This window comes from Poecilia reticulata, chromosome 5 (assembly GCF_904066995.2).
Source record: "Poecilia reticulata chromosome 5, P_reticulata-male-v2, whole genome shotgun sequence".
Classification (NCBI taxonomy): domain Eukaryota; kingdom Metazoa; phylum Chordata; class Actinopteri; order Cyprinodontiformes; family Poeciliidae; genus Poecilia; species Poecilia reticulata.
Window position 1 is genome coordinate 21,080,368 of NC_088834.1, and position 27,642 is coordinate 21,108,009.

General features: G+C 38.2%; 1 protein-coding gene across 3 annotated transcripts in view; it reads left to right on the plus strand.

Annotated features, from left to right (window-relative positions):
* mdfi (MyoD family inhibitor) overlaps positions 1-26,672 on the plus strand; it is a 28,807-nt gene extending 2,135 nt beyond the window's left edge. The window contains exons 2-5 of one of the 3 annotated variants that reach the window (XM_081607265.1): positions 619-789; positions 14,455-14,574; positions 22,322-22,693; positions 23,387-26,672. In XM_081607265.1, coding sequence (XP_081463391.1) covers positions 657-789; positions 14,455-14,574; positions 22,322-22,693; positions 23,387-23,640 — 879 coding nt within the window. In that variant the 5' untranslated portion in view covers positions 619-656 and the 3' untranslated portion in view covers positions 23,641-26,672. The remainder of the gene's footprint in view (positions 1-618; positions 790-14,454; positions 14,575-22,321; positions 22,694-23,386) is intronic. The other 2 variants (XM_008409260.3, XM_008409259.3) reach the window with 2 other exon arrangements.
* The last annotated feature ends 970 nt before the right edge of the window (positions 26,673-27,642 follow it).

Consider the following 27,642-nt stretch of genomic DNA (forward strand, 5'->3'; position numbering starts at 1 on the left):
TCTGCAGTCACGTCAAACCATACTTGTTAAAAGGCTTTTAAATAAATGAGTCTGTCTCAGTGTCCAGTAGTTTTACTACACTAGATTTACTTTTCAATTGTTACAGACTATTTTGAAATATCTATAGAATTCCTCTCATATGCAGCCAAAAGCTATTTACTGTCAGAACATGTAGTGTCATGGTGTTTCCTTATGCCTTCAAGGGTTCAGAGAGTTATTTTTGGGCAAGTTATGGTTGTGCATTCCTGCCATCTTCCAGCTAATGTTTATTTGATAGATTCGGTACAACTTGATTAGAATGAATAGAGTTGTGTTTAATTTAACAGAAAAAAGTTACGAAAATATATTAAATCTGAGGAAATTACCTGGCAAGAAAACATGCCCAGTCAGAGTTTGCAGCAGACATCAGACTGTTTGCCTTAAGATGAATGGCAGAGATGGTGTATCTACCTGAAATGGTGAAAGATGAAAACTTTACAGCTGGTTACTTATTTCAAAAGAGCTTATTGCATATCCATCTTAGTGGCCACTACTCATACTGACGTCATGTTCAGATGTTGCGTTTTTGATTCAAAGAGGTCATGTAGCCAATTTGTTCGGACGGTCTTGTTGCTTCAGGCTCATTCACCTCCTCCCTGAACAGCAGGCCCACGCCCATGGATGAGGAGAGGAGTGCCATTACCATCTCCGCAGAGCAACCTGATAATGAAAACCCTGACCTGCCAGCTCCAAGTTCATGCACAGAGAGTGAGAGCAGCTCTACAAGTCCAGCCCCCTTTCCTGGTGAAGGTAAGAGACAAAACGTCCCAGAGAAAATCGACAATTAAAGGCCTTGTTCATTAATTTGGATATTATGAAGAAAGTATGACCTATTTTGGTAGTTGAAAAAATGAAACTAATTCATTTCATACAGAGTGATGTATTTTTAAAAAAGTATTTCTATTAATTCATTGCAACACATTTAATGAGAATCAAAATGTACTATTTCAGAAAATGTGAACATTGCACAAGACCAATAAATAACTGATCTTTAACAACGAAATGTTTGCCTACTGCAATGCATGACCCTTTACTGTACAATATTGGCACTCAATCTTTGGTCAAGGTTTCTTTTGCTTAAATTACTGCATCAATGCCACGTGGCATGGAGGTGATGGGCCTGTGCCTCTGTTGATGGGTTAAGAAACCCCATGTTTTTTTCATTGTGGCCTCCAGTTTGTCTGCATTGTTGGCTCTTGTGTCTCATTTTCCTATTAATTTGTTCAGCAAACTCATTTCAAGTGAGCTTGCTGAGCTGTTGCTCTCTGTGATACCCTTGCCATTAAAGTAGGTACTAGATTCTGTTGGTAGACATTCTGGTGACTTTTGATTTGAGGAAACAAACTGGACACCAGCAGGCGCCCTGCCTGAAATAAAAACCAGACTTTCATCTCAAAAAGAGGAGTTTGGCCCAACAGTCCAGACAAACCAGACAAGACACTTCTGATGTGTCTTATGAGTTGTTGCCCATGTCCTGGAAACATCCTCTCTTTGCTGTGGTTATTCCTATTTCTTGTGCAACTTTTTTTCCTCTCTACTTTTCTCTGTGGACAGGAAGCTTCTTGACCTTTTGTGTTTTACAATCCTCCCCGTGATTTTATGCCATACAATTGTCATAATATACTATTTCTGTCTTAAACATAAAATTTTAACTTGTCGCATGTATTATCCTATCTTTACAAAGATTAATTTTATTAGTTCTGAGCCATAATATTGAAGATTAATTGACATAAATACTTGAAATATTTCACTCTGTGTCAAAGGAATCTATTTATGATATGGGTTAAATATTTTTTATGGGAATTTGAATGATAATTTTCTTGTCAATCTGCACTGAGGTGCGCTTGCATTTTTGATCAAAAAAATGCAAGCGCATTTTTATTAAGCATTCATTAATATGAATGCTTAAAAAGGAACAGAGAGCAGAGACTAGGCTTTTTTTTTAAATAGAACAGCAAGCAGAAAAAAACAAGAAAAAACTTCTCTAATTTGTTTTCGTGTCAGCAACATAATAGAATGCAAAAACAATGAAAACAAAATTCAGTTTTATTCAGTTTATTCAATTCAGTTTATCAGTTTATTTCAAGAATAAAAATAATCACATATCAGCTTTTTGTACACAGACACAGCTCATGCCTCTTATTCCTCTGAAGACGACGGACATGATGTGAACATGCTTAGCAAAATCTTTGGGGAAAAACAACAACACCAAGTGGTGAAACATGAGGCTTTATTGGGCAGGTCTTTCTTTAGTCATCTTGTATTTGGGTATGTGACTCACAATGACGCTGCTGCCTGTGGAGGTAGGAAGTTTATCTCTGTATGGTTGGATACACGAAGCAGCTGTATGCTTTGTATAATGCTTTCTTTGCAAGCCAGCCACGTAATTTAAAGTTAATCTTTTTATCCACCTCTATGAAAGGGTATACAGGTGGAAGTTTGTTTTCTTCTGTATGTAAAAAAAAACAAAACAATGCCTACACTTTGGTAGCGTCTCTGACCAAAAAATAAAACAAAAACAATTCAGTGTTTTTCCTAGAAGTAATGGTGATTCATTAGGTCCAAGGCATTTTCACTGACAGGCACAACAGTTGTATATTCAGGTGATGTACCGCCTTGGATGATCTGTGGGGTCAGGACCAATTCAGCCCAGTGGAACACTGAAATGCCACAATGGGGCTCGTGGGAGTTAGAGAATGAACCCGTGACCCTTCCCTCTTTGTGAGTTTTGTCATGCTAAGGGATGACTGACAACGTGGGGTGGGAACAGGACGATGTGGACTCAGCTCAGGGCTGTTATGTATCTGAATGACTCACCCAGGATTGGCCAATTATGGTTCAAGTTCAATCAAGTTTTGCAGAGAAAACATCTGCACTAAGTGTATATCAGGGTGCAGGTCTTATGAGGTAATTAGTATAGGTGTGGTTTACAGACAGAGTAGTGTGCAGAGATTTAAGTGGCTTGTTGTCACGGGAACCTGCCGCAAAAATCTTTCATTGCTGCTGCATGTATTTTATAGTGTTTTATATTTGTTTTTGCTTGCTTTTTAAAGGCACCATTCAACTGGCCATGATTAGGGCAGAAAATATTTTTCGTATCACATTGACATCTCTGTTTCACAGCACTGTGGTTAACCGCTATGAGTATAAGTATGGCATCGAAGTTAATGATGATTCCTCAGGACCTTTACAATAATTAAACATGTGGATTGTGCCCAAACATGCTGTCTTTTCTGTGCTATTTTTACCTGGGGGGGGGGGGGGGGTGTGCTCCTCTGGGAGCAAAGACAGAGTTGAGTGTAGATTCTTTTACCACCACAATGTGTGTGCAGTTCACAGTTAGTAGGTGAATCAAGGTGAAGGAAAGATTGGTGAAGCCAAACCAAACTGTGAGCAAGGTCACAAACATATGCATCAATCGTGCATATATAATCAATCGTGCATATATAACCATGCATATGTTGTAAGCAGTCCTTCTTACAACATAAAGGCTATAAGCAATAGTAGTTTCACAAGAACAAGATATATATAGAAATATTTTTGAGAAAACTAAAAATCCTATTTTTTTCACGAATATATTAAAGTTTTGTATATTCCAACCCAGATTTGACTAGTTAATTAGATTAGGATTTTTATGCATGTCTCAATATAATATTTAGACATCAGTGTAGAGTTATTCACTTTATGTTTTATTAGTATAAATAGTCTTTAATTAGTCATTCTATTTTTGACTATATTATCTATTAATGTCTGTCTAGACTCAATAAAATTCTACTCAGGCTTTTATGTAGTACCAGTTTATAACAAATGCCATCTTAAGGCACTTTAAAAATCAAATAAATCAGATTTATATACAGACATGTATAATTAAATCAGTCCAATTTTAAAGACAGATCAAATTTTGTAGGTCTGCTTATTTGGGGACTGTCAGAGTCTGACCCGAGGTAAATTCTGTCTCTGTTTGATCTTTGTTAATTTTTTCTTCACTTGAGTTGTGTTACTGAGAATAAAAATTTCCACAAATTTGATATTCTGTTATGGAAATCCATAATTCATTTCTCGGCTTCATATTTAGGCTTGACATATTGTTAGTCCAAGAAACAGACAAATCAAAACGCAGATGCTTTTGTTGCAACAAATTGACGCTGTTCTGACACACAGGGTTGGGGACATTGTTTCACAAATATTTGTTATGCCTTTATTTGAGATTCACTTTTTGCAGGTGATCTGTCTGTGACTGTTTATGTTCACACCCATTGTTAATTTGTCTCTGCTATGAGTTTGAGCCATGACACAGAGGTAGCAGCATTGGCATAAAGCCGGCGTTTATAATATGCTATGCAAGTTGCATACCTCCTGGTTCCCAGATAGGAGTATTTTCCAGACAGAAGAAATTCCTACTTCATTAGTACAGGACCAACATTTTGTTGTGTCTGTGTTGATAGATCTGTGCTTCTCTTGCTTGTTGAGAGAGTTGCTGTCACTTAAGCAGGAAGATACAACAAGGTAGTATGTGTGTTTAACAGGAGCCTTTCACCACGTGCTAAGCTCCTCTGGTCTCTTTTACGAACAATAATTATCCCACCATTCTCTTCTCTATTTCCCTCTCTGTCTCAACTTTTCTTTCTAAATGGCTTTTTTTATGTCTGTTTTACTCATCAAAAAATGTCATTCATATAAAAAATTACAATTTTAATGAATACAGCTTTGAGCTCCCAGTATAAGAGTTATGACTTAATTAGGGTCATTACCACGGGTTGAAGATGTCGGAGGTCAAACAAAGAAAGAAAGACCCCTTCTGATCACTGTTTTGATACTCTTTAAAACCGGTGTAACAAAGTTGCCACCGGATCAATGATAAGATATTTGTATTGTTGTCAGAAAGTTAGGAGTTTGGACTTCCACTAGGCGACCTCCCACATGACGAAGACGCGTTGTGAATCAGCTGCACTTAATCTCCTGTCATGATATACTCTGAATCATCCATAAGTCATAACTTTGGGACGTAGCAATCAAATATGAACAACTCTGCACTCATTCAACAACAAAGCAGAAAAAAATAAAATAAAATAATTATATATATATATATATATTATATATATATATATATATATATATATATATATATATATATATATATATATATATATATATATATATATATATATATATATATATATATATATATATATATATAACCAATGACGGGCTGCACAGTGGCGCAGTTGGTAGAGCTGTTGCCTTGCAGCAAGAAGGTTCTGGGTTCGATTCCCGGCCCCGGTCTTTCTGCATGGAGTTTGCATGTTCTCCCTGTGCATGCGTGGGTTTTCTCCGGGTACTCCGGTCTCCCACAGTTCAAAAACATGACTGTCAGGTTAATTGGCCTCTCCAAATTGCCCCTAGGTATGAGTGTGTGTGTGCATGGTTGTTTGTCCTGTGTGTCTCAGTGTTGCCCTGTGACAGACTGGCGACCTGTCCAGGGTGTACCCCGCCTCTCGCCCGGAACGTTAGCTGGAGAGGCACCAGCACCCCTCCCGACCCCATTAAGGGACAAGGGTGTAAAGAAAATGGATGGATGGATATCCAATGACTTATATAATCGTAAATGTGGAGAAAGAAACACAAAATAATGTCCAAATTACCGTTAAAAGTCTCATATCACTAACAGAACAGCACCACACTGAAAATAAAACTTGTCTTTTTACATCCACAAGGATCCAAGTTATATGTACTCTAATAAAATACTTCTTCCACAAAAAGTCTTAAATGCATAATCTAACATACTCTGCCCCTGACAACTTTCAGAATTTCCTGTTTTTTCATTGTAATTTCCTTTAGCATGCATTTAAAAAACGTTTTAAGTGTTTTTGGTTAAAAATAAAAAATAAAAAAATTAAAAATGCAAGAAATTTAAAGGAGGTGGGGGGGCGGGGGGGCGGGGGAGTATTATTGACTTTTTTGAACTTTTATTCCCTAAAATGTTAATTATTAGTACACCTGGCAGATTAAAATGTAAAATTATTTTTACTTAACCAAGATGTTTTTCCAGATTTGAAATATGATAGACTTCTCTCAAAAACAGTAATAAAAAAAGTAACATATAAAAAACATATCTATTTTATTTTACATTTAATTAAAAACAGAATGTCATGTGTAAATGTGGCCAAATAGGCCATCTGTTGTTGTTGAAACAAGTTAAAAAAAATCATCACCACTAAAATCTTTATGTTTATGCATATAACATATAAATGTTATTGTGACATGCTTCATATTTTCTCCTGCAACATATACCCTGAGCAATTTAAAGGGGTTTTTGTATGTTTATATGAAGTGAGAGTATGACTACATGTAGTGTATGTTCAAATAACACAGCTGCATTGTGGGTGGTTTGGAACAGCCTTTCTCCACCCTTGTAATTTATCTTGCCACTGATGTAACCAATATGTCTATGTTGAGAAGGTATTTATTTAAGTGTTTCTATTATAGTTACGCTGTAATGTAAGCATAAAAAGCAGTTTAGTTTCAATAAACTCTTCAAAGGGCAAATTGACAAACATGCTAAAATTATTATTATTTTTAAAATATATGTCCTCTTTATTCTTAACATAACTGAACCATTTATGCATATATTTTATGTTTCTGCTCTTTGCTTCAGTGTGTGGATGTGGCTGTTTCCTCACTCATCCCTTTTTTTATGCCTGAGGTTTGTTGAGCCTTGTGTCTAATTTGGTTTCCTGCAGAGATCAAAATAAACCAGGAAGAGTTTGAGGAATTTTTACTGCATATTTGAACAACAAAAATGAGCATACTATATTTTCCTCTACCACCTTGCAAAAACAAAAAAGAAGAGCTGAGAACCTTGTCTTGCTGTTGCTGTAGCTACTTTGGTGGCCTGTCCAGTCTCATTTTCTTCCGAGTGTGTCTCTATAAACTAACAGAAAATTCTCTTGTTTTTTCACTTTTCACACTTTTAATCCAACACCTCTGGTATGAAATACAACACAGACATAATAGTTGTAGTCGGCATCCATCTACATGTGCTTTCCGGGCTTGTCAGGATACTCTCGTAGTGTAGACTTGGGTGACTAAAATGATAAGCAAAGTGAAAACTGTTTGTGTTCTCAGCTAAAAGTCAAATATGTTTTTCACAGATCTAGAGGTCTGGGATGGTTATCCTTTGTGATTGGCACAGAAAACATTTTCAGACATAAGAGAAATGTCTTATCTTGGAACATCAGATTTCATGTCTATGCCTGTTGTAGATCTCCTGGCTGGCATTTTTTGGTTACGCTAACATCCCACATGATCGGTCTGCCAAGTGGTGCAGCCAAGAAAGGACTCTTCATCTTCTTGATTAAATTGGCTGCCCCTTAGTTAGAAACATGATCAAATTATTTGACATTAAAGCTATGCATCTATGTGCGGCCTGTCATATATTTTCAAGCTTTCAAGATGATTTCATCTTTTATCTTTTAGTAGTCTTTGAAGTAGTAATAATAAATATTATTTTTACTTATATAAATCTCAACAATAGTACATTGTCTGTAGCAGTGGTAAGAATGTTCCTCTTGCATATGATTAGATTTTAATTCTGCATTTGCAAAAGCTGGATATGTAAACCTCTTTCTTGAAAGATTGAACTTGAGAGATTCACACAAATCTAAAGTAAAAAAACAAAAAAAACAACTGTGTTGATCTTATAATATTCACTTTAAGTTACACGACTTAGGTGATGACCAAAATTACGGGTATAGGAGGATCGCTGAAAGTAGCTTTGTTTGAATAGGGCAGCTTGGCTGTGAGATAGGAACTGAAGGAGAGCTCAGAATTAGGCTGCTGCCTCTTCACATGAAAAGAAGCCACAAGATTAGGCATCTCATTTAGATGCCTGATGTTCAACTTCCTTTAGAGTTACTGATGGTTTATCCAGCATGTAGAAGGGCAAGTGGTAGATTGAGACATTACTTCAAGAATTACAAATCTCACCAGGAAATGAGAGGTTTTAGGATCACTGAAGGTGACTAGGCACACACAGCAGGAAAGAGGAGGAAACTGCAAGCAACCCTGTTTAACCTTTCACAAGCTGAATTCACGAAACATAAAATCTGCCTGATCAGGGTAAGAAAATAAAGCACAGACTACTCAGACTGTAAGGCTCCATTCACACTAATTAAAGAGTGTTCTATTGTTTTCAGACATTCCAAGAACAATCCAACTTCACAGCAATTTTGGAGATCTGCTTTCAGAGTGAAAAGAAGCATAAGTCTACTGACCTTTCAGTTGTCGATTCACAGGTTTCTCCGTTGTGCTTTTCTGGATATTCTACATATTACAGATATCATGACTGTATTTAAAGGTTTTCACACAGTCTGCAGAATTTTCCTCAAGCTATTTTTAATATTTTATAATTTTCTGTCCCTCAACCACCTGTTTAAGCTTTGTGGCAGAGAAGGAAGAATAATCAGTATTTTCATCATTTCATCCTACACAGTAATTTTAAACTTACGGAGGTGTCTGTGGGCATTTCTAGTCGAGAGCAATCAGACAAAATCATACACCAAAAAATGTTTTTCTGCTCATTGTGAGCCCATTGAACAAAGGCTCTGGTCCCTGAAGCTGTGTGTATATGAGTTGTGCGTTATAAAACCTGAGTCTGCTCCGTTTTGTCTTATCCTCACCATGCTTTAAGCAAATATGTAAAGCATGGTGAGTTTTTGTTGCAGCAAGAGCAGCTCTAGGATGCCATAGGAATTGCAGTTGCAGTGCCAGAGGCGTCACAATGACTTACTTGATGCGGTGCCACTCTAGTGTGGTTGTGGCTAGATTGGCATGAGACCAGTCCTCCTTCAAATTCTCTGATGAGCAAATTACACCAAAGCATGCAATGCCTGCCTGCTGTTGGATGTGCCTCCCCTGCTGCTATCAGGTTCCTCCTTCAGACGTAGTGCCACCATAATGTTACCACAGAGATTCGGGAAATTCTCAGTCTTTCCTGCATAACGACAAGTGCACAGCTTCCCTAATCTGGGGTGCGTAAGGGATCTCTTTGCACTTCTCATTATGCAGGATGGAGAATGATAGACCTCTCAGAGACCCTGCAGGGACCATCCAGGTTCTTGCTGAGAGTACGATCTGGCACAGACTTTAACATGAAGATAAATTAATACAAGTGCAAACCAGTTTGAAGTTAAATCTATTGATTCCTTCTGGCATAATCTTATTTATTTATTTGTATTTATTTATTTTGGCTGCTGATGTCTTTGCCAACACTTTATTATAACACTGTGTTAATATTACATCTTAAAATTACTCCTTATTCTTTACTGTGCTTGTGTGGTGTATAGCTGTCATGTAAGTGGCTGTGTTTTCTCATGGCCCAGAGGAGACAAAGACACACAGTTAAATTACCCAAAAGCCTGTTCATCTGCAGACAGTTTTTTGTCTTTAATGAGCTTACACGTCTTCTTTCTCTCACTGTAATCTCTGATTCTGGACATATTCCAATGCAGCACTCAGTGTGTGTGTGTGTGTGTGTGTGTGTGGGAGTGTGTGTGTATGTGTGTGTGTGTGTGTGTGTGTGTGTGGGAGTGTGTGTGTATGTGTGCGCATGCTTCTGTTTGCTCTTGGCAAGAGTGCAGCCTAAGAATTGCACCCTTTTTTCTTTTCATTTCTTTGTCTATGTATGCATGATTATTTGCTGACGGGTAGTGAAAGAGCCCACACCACTTCTCTAGCTGGGTGTTCCTTTTGTTTCGTAATTTTTTTCTTGATAAAGATCTTAGTAGTTGCACATAGTTTGAGTTGGTTTCAGTGTTTACTGCCGGCCACATAGTTAGTATGGCATCTTATCTTATAACTCGTGTTGATCTGCGGCTAAACCTTCAATTCAAATAAATTATTCAAATACTTAAAATATCTAAATTAGAACTCTAATTAGCAGCAGTGGATGTGCATATATTCAGATTTTTTTTTCTTTTTAATGAGTTAGCTTGTGCATAAAAAATACAATAAAGTGCAACTTGGCCCAAATAAAACCCAGAGGTGCCCTCTTGATACAGGCAATGTAAGATTTTGTGTTTAGGTCTAAAGTGGTTAAACAAATCCAGCTGAAACATCCAACACCACAAAATAAATGTTTTACCTAATTACCACCTGTGGTGTATTTGTGTATGCCTAATTCCTTCTTTATAGGTGTTAAGAAAGTCCATATATGGTTCCTGTTGACACCTCTCTCTATCTGCACTCCAGGATTATTCAGGTGTCGTGAATATTTGCACGTCTTGTTACATTAGAACCCCAGATTTCAATTTATTTTATTGAGATTTTACATGATAGATCGTCGCAAAGCAGTACAATTTTGGTTTTCAAATGTATTTTACAAATAAAAATGAAAAAAATTTACAATGCATTCAGCTTCAGCTCTTTTAAATGCCACCTAATCAGTGAATAGGGTCTAGTTTAACTTCAGTTTCACTGCAACTGGTCTGTGATAGTCTCAGAAGTTTGTCAGAGAACATTAGTGAGCAGGGAAGATTGAATCAGTTAGTCTATTTAACAATGTATGAGGCTTTGAACATTTTATGAACCACTGTTCATTCAGCTCTGCAACCTGCAGATTCAGAATAAATTAAATGTAAGTCAGTAGCTTTTCATTAAGGCCAAAATTGAACTTTTGGCCTTAATGAAAAGCATTAAAGGATTTGGGAGAAATTCACTTTCCAGGAGGAAAGCAACCCATAAACAAGAATTGCAGGTTTCAAAGTTTATCCATGTGTTAGAAGGGCCAAGTAAAAAATCCAGACTTAAATTCAAATTAGTTCTCATCTCAGTCTAATCTGTGGCAAAACCTAAAACATTGATGTTAACAGATTCTTAAACTGTTAAAGAAAGATGAATGGGAAAAAATGTCAGTCTGTACATCAGTACAGAAATACCACAAACATTTGGAGTTATAAATGCAGACGGTTCTAAAACCATATATGTAGATGTGATTAAATACATCACACTGTAAATATGTGTAAATATGTCACACTTATAACATTTTTATTTATAGAGATTTAAAAACACAAGTTTTTTCTTTTCAATATTATCTTTCAAGATATGATTTTGCATTTTCCACTTAGATTCAAAATGCTACAATAAAAAGATTTTGTGAAGAATTGGCAAAACTGTTTTAGACTTCATTTAAAAGGTTCTCTAAAACGTTTGCAGATGTATTCACAGTCAAAGGTGGTTCAACTGAGCTATGACATTAAACTCCTACAAAACACATTGACATTTGTGGGTGTTATTAAACAAAATGTGAATGGAAAAAAAAAGCTTTATAAGGTCATTTTCAAAGCTGTAGAAAGAATTTTAAGGGGAATGGGAAAGGAAACAAACAGAAAAATGTCTGAATGGTTTTCTGAAAAACAAGCTCATTTTATCTGAGAAGCAGCAGGATTTTCTCCCCTGCAGCTGTTGCAGGATATGTCAAACCGTTTGCCTTCTCATCTAAATAGTGTCAGTGTGTATGCTGTGTGTTTGAACTAATCATTACCCTGTGGGATACATATGACTTTGTTTTAACGGTTAATTGTTTACTTGGAGGATTGCAGTTCCTTTGAGTCACCCCTTTAAGGCTCCTGACACGCGTACATACACCGTATTGCAGCTACACATCAAAGAGACGTCGGTGCACGGTCACAAACAAGCACACATGTTCATCCTAAAACATAAACACACAACCCGTTCTCTATTGCTCCCGTCTGATTTTGATTAGTCTCATCGTTTTCAGATCTCAGAAACGGCCCGGAGGTTGAGTGGGCTGGTGGGTTTGTTGTTGGTGCCAGCACGCAACTGGTTGAAGGGGAACTTGAATGGCACCACAGCTTTAGTGGTAGAGTGCTCAGGTTCAACAATTGTGGTTTAAATGTTTACAAAAAAAAAAGAGGCTAGTTAAGTCAGAAGCCATATACTTTTAGATCATACCGCCCTGCAGGCACCTGAAATCTGATCAGGTAAAATAAAGGGTATATTTCTCAATAATCTAGGACAATGAAGATTTATATTTAAAAAGCTGTGCATAGAAATAAATGGCATAATTTTATTACGATTGTATTTGATCATTTTTATATTTAGTTGTTCTTTGCTATAAAAACTTTAGGAATTTTTTTGTCATTCTCCTGTTGCACTAAAAAGAAAATCAATTAACAAGCACTTATAATTTTTTTTCCATTTCAAATCTACATAAAAAGTTTTTAATAGCTCAAAAATCAGAATTATTCTTTTGCATCCAATAGTTATCACAAAACACTGTCCACATGTCAGAGACAAGATCTGCAACATAATGACAAAATGTTTTTGTGTGAAATGAAATTGCATCAGTCAATACTCAAAGGATTCTTAAAGATGCTTTACAATGAAATCAGTCATTTCCATTCACAGACACATTCACACGCCGATGATGGCAAGTTACAGCAAATGACATCAAGTTCACATATATTAGAAAAATAAAACAGGTCTTAGCATTCTCTTTAACTAAAAAGTTGTCATTGTTTTTAAAACAAATTTCTTGTATTGTAAAATAATTTCTAACACAATTAAGAAAACCACATTTCAATTAAAAACAACATGTAGTATTTATTTTTTTAATCTGGCATTTTGTTTTTTTATAATATGCAGCGTTTAACATATTCATTATAGTCAAAGTTTTTTCATTTTTTGTTAGAATTTTTCGTAACCAGTATTTAGCCGTACGGTTATAATTTTTATTTTGCTGATACTTGTTTTAGTTATACTTAACATTAGTTAAGTATAAACACTATTACAAAAACCTGCATTCTATAACCTGCCAATGGTTCCTTGCAAGTCTGTTCATTTTGTTTAGCTTTTGGTCTCTTATATTTTGCAAATTTGCTAAATAAATAAATAAAAACTTCCCTCAGCTAAAGTTCATGAATTCCTGCACAGCTGTCTTGTTTGTGTAAATAGGAATAATTGGCATTCAAGTAACGATTTGTTCTCGCCTTTGCTCCGTGTCATGTTTGCACAAGACACTGACAATAGACTGCGTCTCAGGTCTGTTTCACAACACAGTCTGTGTTACATGGATCTCAGATTGTGTTGCAACACTGGTAATCTCTGGTGTCATTAATATTTAGTTTCAACAGTGATACTGGGCAAAATGCACAACGTAGAAGTTTACTTCAGGTTTTGTAACATTTTTATGTACTGGGCTGTTTTAAATGGACTAAAGTCAACACTACTTTACTATTTTAAGTTGTCGTTAGCACAGTTGCCTTGCAGCAATAAAATGGGTTTTCTGGGTTTGAATCATTAGAGTTAGCATGTTCTCCTTCAGCATGTGTTTTCTCTTCCCCACAGTCCAAAGACATACATGATAATTTATTGATTCTCACTACATTACCCTTATGTCTGACCATGTGTGCATGGTTGTTTGTTCTGTTCATCTCTGCGATGGACTTGCAATCTTTCTATGATGCCTATAGACAGCTGGAGATGGGCAGCAGCCAGAATATAAGTGACTCTTGGCTAAAAGTGAAATAGCGACAAGTCTTCAGGTTCTTCACAGGAATGTGTGTGCATCTCAGCCTCTTCAGAGATGATGTGCTCTGCCAAAATAGTGTCTATCAGCCCATTGAATTAATTCAAATGTGCAGAGGAATGTGAAATTGAGAGTACGGGGAAAAGCCAGGGGACATGTAGGAGAGGACAGATAGAGAAGTGAGAGAGCGGATAGAGTAAATAAACATAGCCGGGAAGTGTTGAGTCCACGCACAGGACGTGGCTCGGTTTGTGTGTATTTATCAAGCCCAGCTGGCTCCCATTTACCCAGGAATGAGTCTGCACCTCTCAGAGGCCTGCGCCTGCCTCGCTTTGAAGGCCCCTGTGTTGTCTCTGTGTGTTTGAAAAAACCGTCTTCATTAGTGGACTGTATGGTGTCTCTGAACACATACAACCTGTAATACTTACTGCATGTGTATCACGTGGATGTCCTCTTATGTGTACATTTTGAACATATATATTTACTCCCCAACTCAAACAGACACACGCACACACTCACGCACACACACGGATCAACACAGATTTCACAAGCTTTCACATAGACCCCTAAACAGCCACAAGGGGTTGGATTTAACTGCTTCCAGATGGAGGTTTAGGACAGAGCACTCACCAACACACAGACAAAATCTGGCTTTGTTGAAGTCAGCAAAACTACTCTCTTCTAATTAATTAAGTGCTGGTAGATGGGAAATGATGGAAATAGCTTTCCTGTGGATATTTAATACGAAATAAAATTTGGAATCTGAAAAGGGATGCAAACCCACTCTATCTAAAATAGATATTTTGTGCATTACCCTCTTTTTTTTAATGCTTATCTTTATGTACCTGTTTGTGTGTTTGCTTTTGCAGATGAGGCCTACACCTACACTGAGCCCCTCATATTGAGGGTGAATGGCACCCCTAAAAGGTTATTAGATGGCGATGGTGATGGAGGTAGTTGCAACACAACACCCAACGACAGCATTACATGTGAGTAACTGAGCAACTTCATCAGCACGCACACACACATGCACGCACACACACACACACACACACACACACACACACACGCACGCACGCACGCACGCACGCACGCACGCACGCACGCACGCACACACACACACACACACACACACACACACACACACACACACGCACCCATGCACGCACACACACACACACACACACACGCACACCCCTACACACACACACACACACACCCCCACATAGACACACATATCCCCCCATTGAGACACGGTCAGAGAGAGAGAGAGACCGATCAGTTCAGTTTCCATTACTGATGGGTCTTCAGATGAGTCATATTATCCTGACCTTTAACTGATACAAAGTCGCACACCCCAAAGAAATAGGTCAGGTATTCACACACACACAGTTAATGTTTTGCACACGACCAAATCTCCACCCAAGTCTGAACTTTGAGGTTTATGTGCAGAACTGTTGATTTTTCCAGTTTCCTCTGTTCTCTGAATGATCTTTCTTCCTGCCTTTTCTCTTTTGGAAATGGATAGTTAGGGTGTCAGCATTTCACTTTATGAATCATTTAAGGTTTACTGGACGTATTGGTTAGTCAGATTATAGATAACGAAATAAGAGGGAAAAAAGTGCTAATGACTAATTAAGTGAGCATATTTCCCCGGCTTCTGCCTCCCATTAATCCCATTCTGTTGAGAACTTTATTTACACACAGTCCTTTTCAGGATTCATTCATGAGCAAACTGGATTAGAGGCCACTGAAAAATTCCTGCCTCAGGATATTTAGCAACTCTATTTGCAGCTATGGAGTGCATGCAGGAAGATGGAGGCACTCTTAAAAACAATAGCAGACTCACACGCTCATTCATTAAGCAACCAACACTCTGCTTCCTGTTTATTTTGTTACATACTTCTCTTCACTACAGGCATATACAGTTGATATTATAGTGTTTTGAAAAGTATCCTCACCTCCCTTAACTGCTTTCAGAAGGCATCAATGTATTAAATATAGTCCGCATATAAAATGCTTTTGTTTTGTGATGGCTACAAATCTGTCCTTTATGCGAGAGAGGCAAGAAGAAAACCATAAAGAAGAATGTCATAAGAAGCCCAATTTTGAATTTTTTTCACAAACAATGTAGAAAACAAACCAAACATTTAAAAGAAGGTGCACAGATGAGACAGACATTACAGTTATTGGCCTTCATGCAAAACACTATGCGTGGCACAGAACTGACGCTTGCTCACATAAACACATCATGTGTCACAAGTGAAGATGGTGGTGGCAGTATCATGCTGTGGGGATGCTTTTCTTGATCAGTCGCAGTCAAAGTAGCCAGAGTTGGTGGGAAGATGGATGGAGCTAAAAGTAGGGCAATCCTGGAGGAAAACATGTTAAAACCAGGGCTGGGGTTTTGACTCCAGCAGAATAACAACAACAGCAGCCAGCACTGCAATGAAATGGTTTACTCTTCATCCAGTCTGATCCAGTGGTTTGCAACATCAGAAAAAGTTGAAGAGTTTAAGGATAATATTCTTTAAGGGTGGGGCTGTTTGCTGAGCAAGTTTGACTCAAGGCAAATTGACTTTGGGAACATTACTGCTGTTTGGCCATTGTTTGATCTAAAAGGAGAAAAAAGTACTTGGCCATTTTTCTCTGTGTTCCAGAGGGGAGTCTTACCTTGATCCAAATGTCACCAAGCTCTGGATTAACTTCTTAATTGCATTTGTTAAAGAATCCGAGGTTTTGTTTCTCCTTTTTTATTCTGTAGAGCAGTTTCTGTCTATCCTGGCCAAACCAAATTTCCACTTTTAATAAAAAATATTTATTATTATTATTATTATTATTTTTTTTACATACGTTCAATCTTTTTTATCAGATCTCCGCGAAGCCGCATCTCCCTTTCTCCATTCACTAACGAGAGGCATCAAAAATCCAGGCTTTCTTTAAACACTTTACATCAACCACCGTCACTGGCTTTTCTTTCTCAAATTACAAGCCTTGTGGTTTTGTCTCGGTCGTAGAGAGACAGCCACTGTCTTCCTCGCCTTGATGTGCAGTCACAGTCGGATTTCTGAACCCGAGCCAAAGGCTACGCACGTCATGTTGTGCCATTACTCCACCGCATTTATTCTTTGTGCCTTCATTTTCAAATAAGACTTCTCAACCTTACTCTTAACCTGGTCCTGCTATGTCATTTATCCCTTCAGAAGACAAGACTGCACAATAAGAACACCCTCAGAAATCTAACAAAGTTGTCCTCATGCTTAGCTGCTAACCCCACAGCACGGTGAAAAAATGTAAATCGTCCTCCCTTCTTTGCACAGAGAAGAGAGATGATTTAAGTGAGTGAGTGGTGATTGAATGGAGGAATTTAGGGGCGAGGAAGGGGTTGAATAAGCTGTCATCTGAGTATGTGTTAGAGAGCTGGAGCCCAGGATCTTTTCTTTGAATCCGAGGCCAACTATAGGTGACATCATAATAGCTAGTTTGTGCTAACTGAATAACCAGCATTTCAGACAGGAAGTGGATAAATGGATAAGTAGGTGAACACAGCGTTCTATGAATTAAGTGGATGAGTGAATGTCTACCCTGGTTCTCTTGCCTCTACCTGTCCCATCAGCGCTTTGTCTCCACTTCAGATTCCTGGCTAAACGCTTTAAAGCCAGATTTTTTTTTTTTCTTTTTCATCCTTTTTCTCTGCGTCATTTTGTTTCCCAAAGTGAAATAAGTGAAATCCACCCGCTCCATGTGTTCTTCTGGAAAGATTATCCAACTATCATATAATGCACGTCATCAAAGAATTCCCCCCCCTTGCAGCCCCTTAAACTTTTTCAAAAGTTTTTATTTTACAGCCACACATTTTGTCTATTTTGTTTTGATTTTCGGAAGAAATTTGATCATTTTGAAGTGGAAGGTAAGTTATGCAAGCATGACTTGTATTTAGCCCACCTCTGTGTCTTCACAGCAATTCCAGTTCCACTTTCAAGTTTGTTGCCACCAGCTGTGCACTTCCACAGACAGCAAAAGTACACATCTATCTCCTCGACATCCCTGTTGTTTTTGCTTTGTTTTGTCTGTGCCCTGTGACTTGTGTGTTCTGAGAGAGCACATTAAATGTGGACTGTCATTTTTAAGCAATAAATCAATAATGTTTGTACAATATTTTGGCTTTGCAATGAGTGTGTGGATGTCATAAAAAAAACAAAAAAACAAAAAACTGTGACTCAGGCTTTGCTGTGAGATCACGGCCTGCTGACATCTGCAAAAGCCTGTGTGTGGGTTGGTGGGGATGTCTGCAAACCGTGGATGCTCAGAACTATGTGTCTGGCTCCGAGTGCATGGCAAAGCTTTCTGAGAACAATGTGCAGAGAGGTTTACTAACATATGGGTTGAACACACAGTAAAACGTTTTGGCCAGGTGATGTCATGAGCACGGTGTTGTCTTTGACGTCACCGACGCAGCAGGATACTCGTGTTCACAGATGTTTTAACTGCTCACAACCGTGACTGGAAACAGTGAGACACATGTAATTAATTACTGACAGGATCACAGTAGCATTTATGGTGTAATATTTTTAGTTTGAGTTTTTTTTTTTTCACAGCATATTTTCAGAGCGTGAGAACTTAAATTATGGTATCTTGATTCTTCAGGAAATCAGGGCACATGCTGAGAGGAGCTGTTTGTTATTATCTTCGTCATCAAAGCGGAGCGCTCTGCTAGCTGCTGTTTTGAGGATGTCTAGCAGGACTGTGACGTTGCTTTTGGTTATAATCAAGCACAGAGACTTTTTGTCCACTGTTTTCCATTTCTGCAAAGCTGACTAGTTCACCTCCTTTTTCTCTGGCTTTCTTCTTCTGAATTTGCCATTTGTCATGTTTAAACTCCTTTCACGTTGTCTGCCAAGCAACAAGACACAGACTCATGCTGGAAAGTCTACCTTTTTAGGCAGCAATGTCTTCAGGGCCATGTTCGGAAGAAGTGGTTGGTTGATTAGTCATTAGAGCTCCTGGGCATTAAGTTGCTCCTTCATATGTTTTCATTCAAATTTAAGGCCTTTTCTTTCAGGATGTGCACAGAGTTCTCCTTCTTTTATCAAGCGCAGCTAAAACAAATGAGTCAAATAAAACAAAAAGTGAATGACGCCACCTATTTATTCTGAGACTAATTTTTATGTTTTTTTCCCCCCAAGTGAAAAAACCACAAAAGAAAAAACTGATTTCTATGTCACATACCACATTATTGTATCAAGCGCAAAAATGCTGAACTATGTCTGTCAGATGATGAAACGAAACAGATGTTCAGTGCACAGCTGTGTTTTTACCAGACATATCAACAGTAGAAAAGCCAGCTGTCATTTCCTTTTGTGGAGAATTACCTAATTACGTTTTATATATTATTATTTCTGTTATTATATTGACATTATTACATATCAGTACAACTCAGTTGCTAAGATGACAAAGGTGACCATGTTGTCAGTAGAGCTAAATTACATTTATTCAAGACAGAATGACTAAAATATAATAGTCTGTATCAAGAGTGTCGATGTCAGTGCTTAATATGGTGCATTCACTGACTGAAAAAAGATATGATATTTGAGTTTCCAACTAACCAATCATCAGTCAAGGCTGACCAAGCTGCAGATCCTTTGCTGTTGTCACCAGACAATTTAATGTCACGTCTCTACAGTTTATGTCTTTTCACAATATTCTGATTCATCAAGTATCGGACAAACCCTATACAGTTTTACATACTAGAAATATTATCGATGGTAATCCATCTGTTGCTCTGTAACAGATTGCTAAGAGAGGATAAGCCTGTTGTTCACCCTTCACTAGGTTTGTCACGATGACAAATTTTGCTGGACGATAAATTGTTAGAGAAGTTATTGCGATAATCAATAATATTGTTGTTTTGAGACCACTTTTAAGTGATATAATGGTAATGACAAAATAATAGTGAAAGAGCACATTCTAAAAGATCATTAAACTTAAAATTTTAATGAACATTTAACACTGGAACTGGAAGACATTTTAAATATCCAAAATAAATAAACAAAACAACAAATAAAATGAATTTTGAAGTCTTTGTAAACAAAATTGTCCTTCAGCAAAGGGCTGGTTGAGACAAAAGCACCAAACTGAAGACTTTTGTGTTCCAGTTTTTGGTAGAAAGAGAAAAAAAAGAGAGAAACAATAAATTATGCCAATGGAAATAGTTGAGTTTGTTTCAATTTATCATGCAATTAATTGATTCGTTGATTATTATGACAGGCCTACTCTTCACCTGTCAGAGATTTACAATCTGTCCCATTTCTAAAAAGGTTGTGACAAAAATATTAACACATATCAGCAAAGCTGTACAGTTTTCATGTTTTTTGGACTGAAAAGTCTCTGCAGATCTGCTGCTTACTTGTATCCTCTCCTTTGGATTTTGACTCAAACTGAATACTGTTCTTATTAGTAAGGCAAAACAAAATAAGTAATGTACACTGTCCTTAAGTTCTTAAGTCACTGGATAAGAGCAAAAGGTGCGAGAAATTGTTTTTTCAAAACAATACTAAATTAAAGCTCAGCCCTATTAACTCTGTTCCAGAGCTTATCAGTGCTGGGTGAAACAGTTAAACTCTGTAACAGAAGCCCAGTAAAATCCAGTAGTAAGAAATCTGGGACAAATTACAGGCACTTTAGAAACATTTAAAATGGTTTTGAAATGTTGCACAAATGTTGGGAAACTTTTTTCTGTGAAGCAAATTCTGTCAAGATCTTGCGTCTACATATTTTTCCGTATTAAGAAACAATTGTAGAAAACAACATAGTATTATACTTGGCATTCAAAATCTGTTCAGAATTGATAGCTGGCAGAAAACACTTTTTTTTGTCTAATTGTCATGGTTTAGAGCTCATGTCTGCAGTTAGGCTCTCCTGCCAATGCAGACAAACTGTGGAAGAGACAATTAGATAAAGACAGACAGAGACAGTCATGACTCATTTCAGCTAAGGAGAGAAAGAGCTATTCTCTGATCCGGGGAGGGAAGTGTGTAAGTACAGGGTATCGGAGAAGCAGAAAAAGCAGTTGGAGATGGAGGGTGTTAAGATGGCAGTGTGGCCTTTAAAACACAGTGAGTCACTCACACTCGCTTCGTAGCTCAAAATATCTGCAGACATGTGCATAAAGCTGTTGTCCTCAAGGTCGCAAGACCCTCGTTGACTCTTATCATCGTGTTCTTGATAAACACTCAGGTATCAGAAACACATTGCGGTTCCCCGACCTCATCATGTTAATGCCACACTCACTTCGCTTTTTATTTGCTGTTATTTTTAACTGGCTTGCATTGCTGAATCATTGTGTTTATGAGTCACGCCCATGAATCATCCTGATCTCCAAAAATGCGCAAGAAGCAACAGCCTTCAAGTTTTTCTCCCTTTTTCTCGAGCCATCTTTCTTCTTCATTTTCTCTCTTGCAAACAAAGGGACCTTGTGTATTTTTTTTCTCCCTTCCTTTCAGCGTGTGCATGTGCAGTGTGTGTTCACACGTGTTCTTGCATGCATATATTTGTATGTGAGTGGGTTTAACCTCAATCTCTGTTTGGAGACAATCCGGACTCGGCGTCTCTCTCTCTCTCTCTGTCTGCCTGCCTTATACTCCACTTGCATACAGATACCATTTCAAACATCACAAGCTCAGAAACATGAAATATGAGTTTCTCAACAGCTCAAAATTCCACTGGAAATACTTCACAACAAAGAAGAATATAATAAATATGCTCACAGCAACTCTCATTGTTTTGCAATTTGTGTCTTGGCGAGCTGGGAATGCTTGACGACTGTCAAAAGACTGAGGAGGAAGAGAAAAAAGTGGAAAGATGAACACACATAGGAGCAAGAATATATAACTGAGAAGAAAAGAGCAAAAATAGACATAGCATTAGAGAGCACCAGGTATTGACTTTTGACACACTTTGGAGAGAGAAGAATGGTTGCTTCTTCTAGCTTTCCAACTGCACACACGCACACCCCCGCACGCACACACACACGCACACACACGCGCACACACACACACACACACACCCCCACGCACACGCCCACACACACACACACACACACTGGCCATACAGCGTGCCAGACATCTGGAGCAAAGTTAGAAAACGCTGAATGAAAGAATCTTAAATAACACTAGATTGTTGTATGACCACAACCAGCAGCCAATCAAAGCATGCCTGCGTGAGTTAACTGTCTCCAAGTGATTATCAAATGTTCTTTATTTTCTCTCTTTTCTGCCTGGCTTCTTTAAAAAGCAGTGCTCTGTGGCACAGGGAGGTAGAATGAACAGTGCATTGAGCAAAGACTGACATGCTTAGATTCATATCAGGTACTTTTTTGTTGATATATTTGGTACTTATACACAATATGCTGACATTAACCTCGGTATCTGCCAGTGTTAGCCATTTTTTGGCTATGCAGAAGACTAACATATAGGTATCAGTTCCATGAGCACAGCTGATTTAGCTTTTGCTCAGAGATGTTTGCCACCTTGGTGGTGCTAAATTAATCTGGGATTCTAAAGTTGTTCCTGCATTGCAGAAAGCTGCAAAATTGCACAATGTGGGGATTGTTTTTCCTACATACGTTTATACTTATAGAATTTTGAGTAAATAAAGTTGTAAGACTATGCCGCTAATACAAACTAGTGTTTAATTATCTCTCTTGGTCTAAATGTCTGTGTTTTTGTTGTTCCACAGCTCAACCAGCTGCAAGATCCACGCCCATCGATCATACCCAGCCTTGCCGGTCACAGCCCGGCGGCCTGCTACGCAACGGAGTCAAGAGCCATGAACACACGCACCCCACTCAGACGCACTGTCCACATCACACGCACACAGCACACCTGCCCGGCCTTCAGTCCAACCCCGTCAGGAATGGTGGCTCTCACAGGCATCCCAAGCTGGGGTCGCTGCCGAGAGGAGGCTCCTCCACCTCATCGTCATCTTCTGCAGGACCCAAACACACCAAGAAACTGCGCTCAAACCCCTCCATCACATCCCAGGGCAGTAAGAGGAGCAAGAGCAGTTCAAAGAGTAACAGCTCCCAGATTCCCACAGACGCACAGGATGGTGAGAAGCAGATGAAGATGCAGAGTGCTGCTAATGAGAGTTTGAGGACAGTGAGAAGAAATCAATCAGGCAGCAAAATCAAACATTAGAGCTAATTTTAGGAGTACTGAGATCTCATGCTACATTGATATCATTTATTTCAGTCCTTCTCTCCTCTGTAGCAACATCCACAGTATTAAACTTTGGTGGATTTGACCATTCTGATATTTAAGCATTGCTGTAAACTTCTAGGAATTAAAATGCAGATAAAATCCCTTAAGGTCTGTTTGGCCAAATTAGTCAGTATGTTTGATAACAATTTTAAGAAAGTAATATATCAATTCTGGGAAAATACTTGGTAAGTTTGGGGAGGCAACAAATATATTTTGTTTTGCATGGAAAATGGAAGTATCTCTAGAAAGTAAATGTAAAGTTTAGGAAAGTAACATCTAACTTTGGGAAAGTGATCTGTTTGTTCTGTAGGTTTTGCAGAACTGCATGCAACATTATGGGAAGCCATTAAAGAAACCAGGCCCTAAGGAAGGATTCAAATATCAGTTTTAATGTAAAAATGTATTTAGGTTAGCGATTTTTTTTTTCACTTTTCTTATGTTAGCAGGATTTTTTGCAAATAGGCCTAAAGCATGAAATGATGCCATAATGTAAGACACAGAAAGACCAATAAAGGCGTGCATCTTGTCCCTTTCCATGCAGACTGCTGTGTTCACTGTATCCTGGCCTGCCTCTTCTGTGAGTTCCTGACCCTCTGCAACATTGTGCTGGACTGTGCCACCTGTGGCTCCTGCGCGGGCGACGACTCGTGTTTCTGCTGCTGCTGCGCATCGGAGGAGTGCGGCGACTGTGACCTGCCCTGTGACATGGACTGTGGCATCATTGACGCCTGCTGCGAGTCTGCAGACTGTTTAGAGATCTGTATGGAATGCTGCAGCCTTTGCTTCTCGTCCTGAGGCATCCAGCCACTGCCAGTCGGGGTCAAAGTACACAAGACAGAGATAGCGAGGCCCAGGAGCAACTAAGATCAGACGCAGTGCAAAGCTCGCTCGGTGTTCCCTGAGCATCGGGATTGAAAATCTTATCAGCGGGTGCAACTAGCTCTGTCCTACTCATTATTCAGGGTTTATAAAGCAAAAATATGTGACCTAATTATTTCCTTTATTGATCACACGGCCTCCTCGCTTTGTCTGAGCTATTGATTCGTTCTCACTCAGTTGGCTGTGCAGGGCAGAGACAATTTCAGCACTGATCTGTGAGTGCAGGCCGAGCCTCTGTAGCTTCTCTGAACCAGCTATTATTACAATGAAACCCCCAGCGCCGTTTGAATTACTGGAGTTCTTCAAGCATGAAAAGTGACCTCTAAAGGCAAATGAGGAAATGACTCCATTTAACCGGATTTTAGTGTTTCTGCAGATAAGAGCAATGGAATAATGGGGAACTGGTCGCTCAGATCTCGGTAGAAACATAGCCGGTCCTCCTGTCCTTGGCAAGGGTAAAGTCTTGATGGGTTGCTGTGGCCTTTCTGGAAAACCCCGTTAAAAGGGAGATGTCACATTTTTTTCTTTTGTTCTCCTCGTTGAACTGGACGCTGAAATCTTAACTTGTTGCAATATGACACACAAATCTCTGATGGTAATGTGTTGCTTTCCTTACCTGGCTTAATTACAGAGGAAGCATCCTATATCAGGCTAAATATAGGAACTAAATGGGAATCTTCATAAATGGACATCAATGAAAAAAAATTGTTGATATGATCGGCAATGAACATGTTTGTCTATTCTTTTGTGAACGGAGAGCATTCTTATGCAAAGATCTCTCCCCACTTAACATTTCAAACTTTGTTTACTTCTACATTTCTTATCGAAGGACTTTTTTTTTCTTTTTCAATGAATGCCAGCTCATCTGCTTTCTAATACGTTTAATTTTTCTATCATTTCTTCCATGTGAAAATGATGGCCTTAAATGGTCTGGATCAGCTTAAAGCCTGAATTTCCAAGTAGGTTCCTTGCCTTTCCCAAAATCCCCATTAATCCTTGTTTGGCAGATTTTAGTTAAGATATTTACATTTTTTCATCTAATGTAAAGGGAAAAAAAAAATCACATTTCTGCGTTATCGGTTTTTAGCTGGGCTCTCTGTAAAGCAGACTTAGCTCTGCGTCTAATTTAATTCCTCCACTGAAAATCCTATGAAATTATGCTAAGTTAGATCCATACGCTTACAGCATGAATGGTACAGTCTTGATAAAAGCCGTGCACAGTCATGTGCTGCAGCGCCTACCTTCTTTTCAAACCAATACCTCTTAAGATCGCACTTAGATCAGTTGTGCATTTTAAAGAGACTTGATAAAAATCTTTTTTTTTTTTTCCCCCTCTGGTTTAATACTGTTTGAGAAATCCTTTGCCTTTGCTCCTTTGGGACTTTAGTCTTCAGGTTTTTAATTACTTGTACATAGAGGGGCTAATGTGCGACACTAATGTGTTTGATAAGGCCCTATTTTATGGGCTGAAATCTCTCACTGATAAAAGATACTCTATTGTTGTATTCAACTTGATTGCATCATAGCAGCAATGCATTTGCTGCTTTATTTTCATATAATCCGAGGAGTTTAAGTAATGCTTGAAATGATGAATCAAACTGGATGTGTGTCCCCTGAAACTAATTTCTTTAATAGCCTGGAGTGACCTGGAAACAGTGGGATTTTTAGGATGATTTGTGTAGATCAAATCATGCCGAAAGATGAAATGTACAGAAGTGTTAGCCATGTTAGATATATTTACAAATCATTCCAAGAGCAAATTGTAATTATGGTACTTCTCATAGGGAACTGTTCTCTGTCACCAGACCATGGAAGCATTGTGCTAAGTCTTTCCGCTGTGTACATGCAGTCATGTCATGTATGAATACAAATTAAGTAGGAAACCCGGGACAACTAACCCCATAATTAGTGTTACAACATAGGGTGAATAACATAAGAAAAAAACGGGGCAAAACAAAAACGACAAAACAAACAAGAAGAAATAAGGAGTTAAACAAAGCCAATTATGGAAATGAATGTACAGATAACACATGACCTAAGTTTTAGGCACTGAGGATATCAGCAGGCATAATTCTAACATTTTGATATCACTATTAAAGAAAATAATAAACACAATTAAAACAAAAATAATAGGTAAATAAAAAAAAATTCTTACCTTGGATTATGATCATTTGAATTCAGTTTTACTCTATTTCATGTTGTTCTATCATACAGAATCTAATAAAATACCTTGACATTTGTGTTTGCAATTTGAAAAAAATACGGGTATGAAAACTTGCAAAGTGCCGTATGTAAGAGATATCCAAATTATGAGTCCTATTACTGGTCAGGTTGACAATATAACAGGAGTTAAACCCAACGTGTAGATAAGGTGCCTATCAGTGATACACCTGAGTTTTGCAATCTAAAAATAAGCAATATTATACAATTTTCAATTAAAGTACAACAAAAACAATAGGGAAAATGTATATCTTGTCTCACTATCTTATGATTTGTATGGTTTTATATGCAAACCTTGTGACGAAGACGCTTCTTACTTGGTCTAGTGATGGAGAACACAATCTGGACATCCAGGTTATCCTGAAGGATTCCTCCTCCTAATATATAAACTCTGTATAAAGTCTATTAGATAGAAACTGGAATAGAACAAGCTTAGTTCTGTAATGCCCGTGTTCAGTATTATTAGTGCTTTCTTTAAAAATATCTTTGGTGAGTTTATTATGTGATTATGCAATAAAAGTTGGACTCAAAGGGCTGGCTGCTTCTGCTCTGAATGAATCTGAACATTTGTTTTTGTTTTGTTTTTTTCGCCCACCTGAGATTTTTTTTTTCTTTTTTTCTAGACTGTGTAATTCATCATAACGTCATTTTGTTTACATTTTGTTTACTGTCCTGGAAGTTGTATTAGGGTATCTATGTGTAAATCTGAATAAACAATGTGAACTACACGTGTCTTTCGATTCTTTTACTTCATTTCTTATATATTTATTTATTTATTTATTTTGACCTGCATTTACATGTATCTTTAGAAATTATACTTGGTGTCATTAGGCATGGCTCGTCAGGGTTTGTGCAAAGAAAAAAACTATTTCTTAACACGGGTTTTCTTCGTCCACTAAATAATTGTCTCAAATTATTAAAGATTGGGCTTTTCACGTTTTATCAATGTAAGACAAGGGTATGAGTCAATTCTGGGTGACCTTAAAATATCAGCCATTCTGACTCAAAGTTTTATTAAAACACAGTGGTGGAGTTTTGTCTCCTGGTCCGTTAAGATTTACATGGTTCTGTCATAAAGCATAAAGCTTTCAAACATATTCATCTTTTTACTACAGTTGCATATTCTCTTTGATTACATTTATTCTGTAAATGTGAAGATTACGTTTTTAAACAAACACATCTGTGTCATACTATACAAATTGACAGACTCTGTATTTGCGACAGTGTCTGTGATGTTTAGTTCTCGCCTCTCTTCTCTCTCTTCAGCCTTGTTTTTTACTCTTGTTGTGAGGAGTTACTGTACGTCTCATCGCATCAAGTCCCCGCCTCAGTTCTGTGTGTGAAGTCTGCTGTGTGTCATCCACAGGCTGAGAGACACTGGCCACCCTCTGTTTCATGCAGGCCGTGGGCTGAGTTCACTTCTAAGAGCCATGGAGTTTGGCCCTGAGGCGAGGGCCTATAAGAGGGGGGTCAACTACTGTTCCTAACATGTGTGAGGGGAGCGCAGAGAGGAGAGACGAGTGTGTATTCAGGAGGCGATTCAAATGAGTCGGGTCAGACAGAGAGGCAACTCAAAACGGCTCAGTGGGAGCAGTGACACCGAGGACATCTCTGGGCATCTGCAGCTGTTTTGCAGAAATCCATTCTGCAGTCAACCCTAATTTCCTTTTCCACCAACACACACACGTACGCAAACGC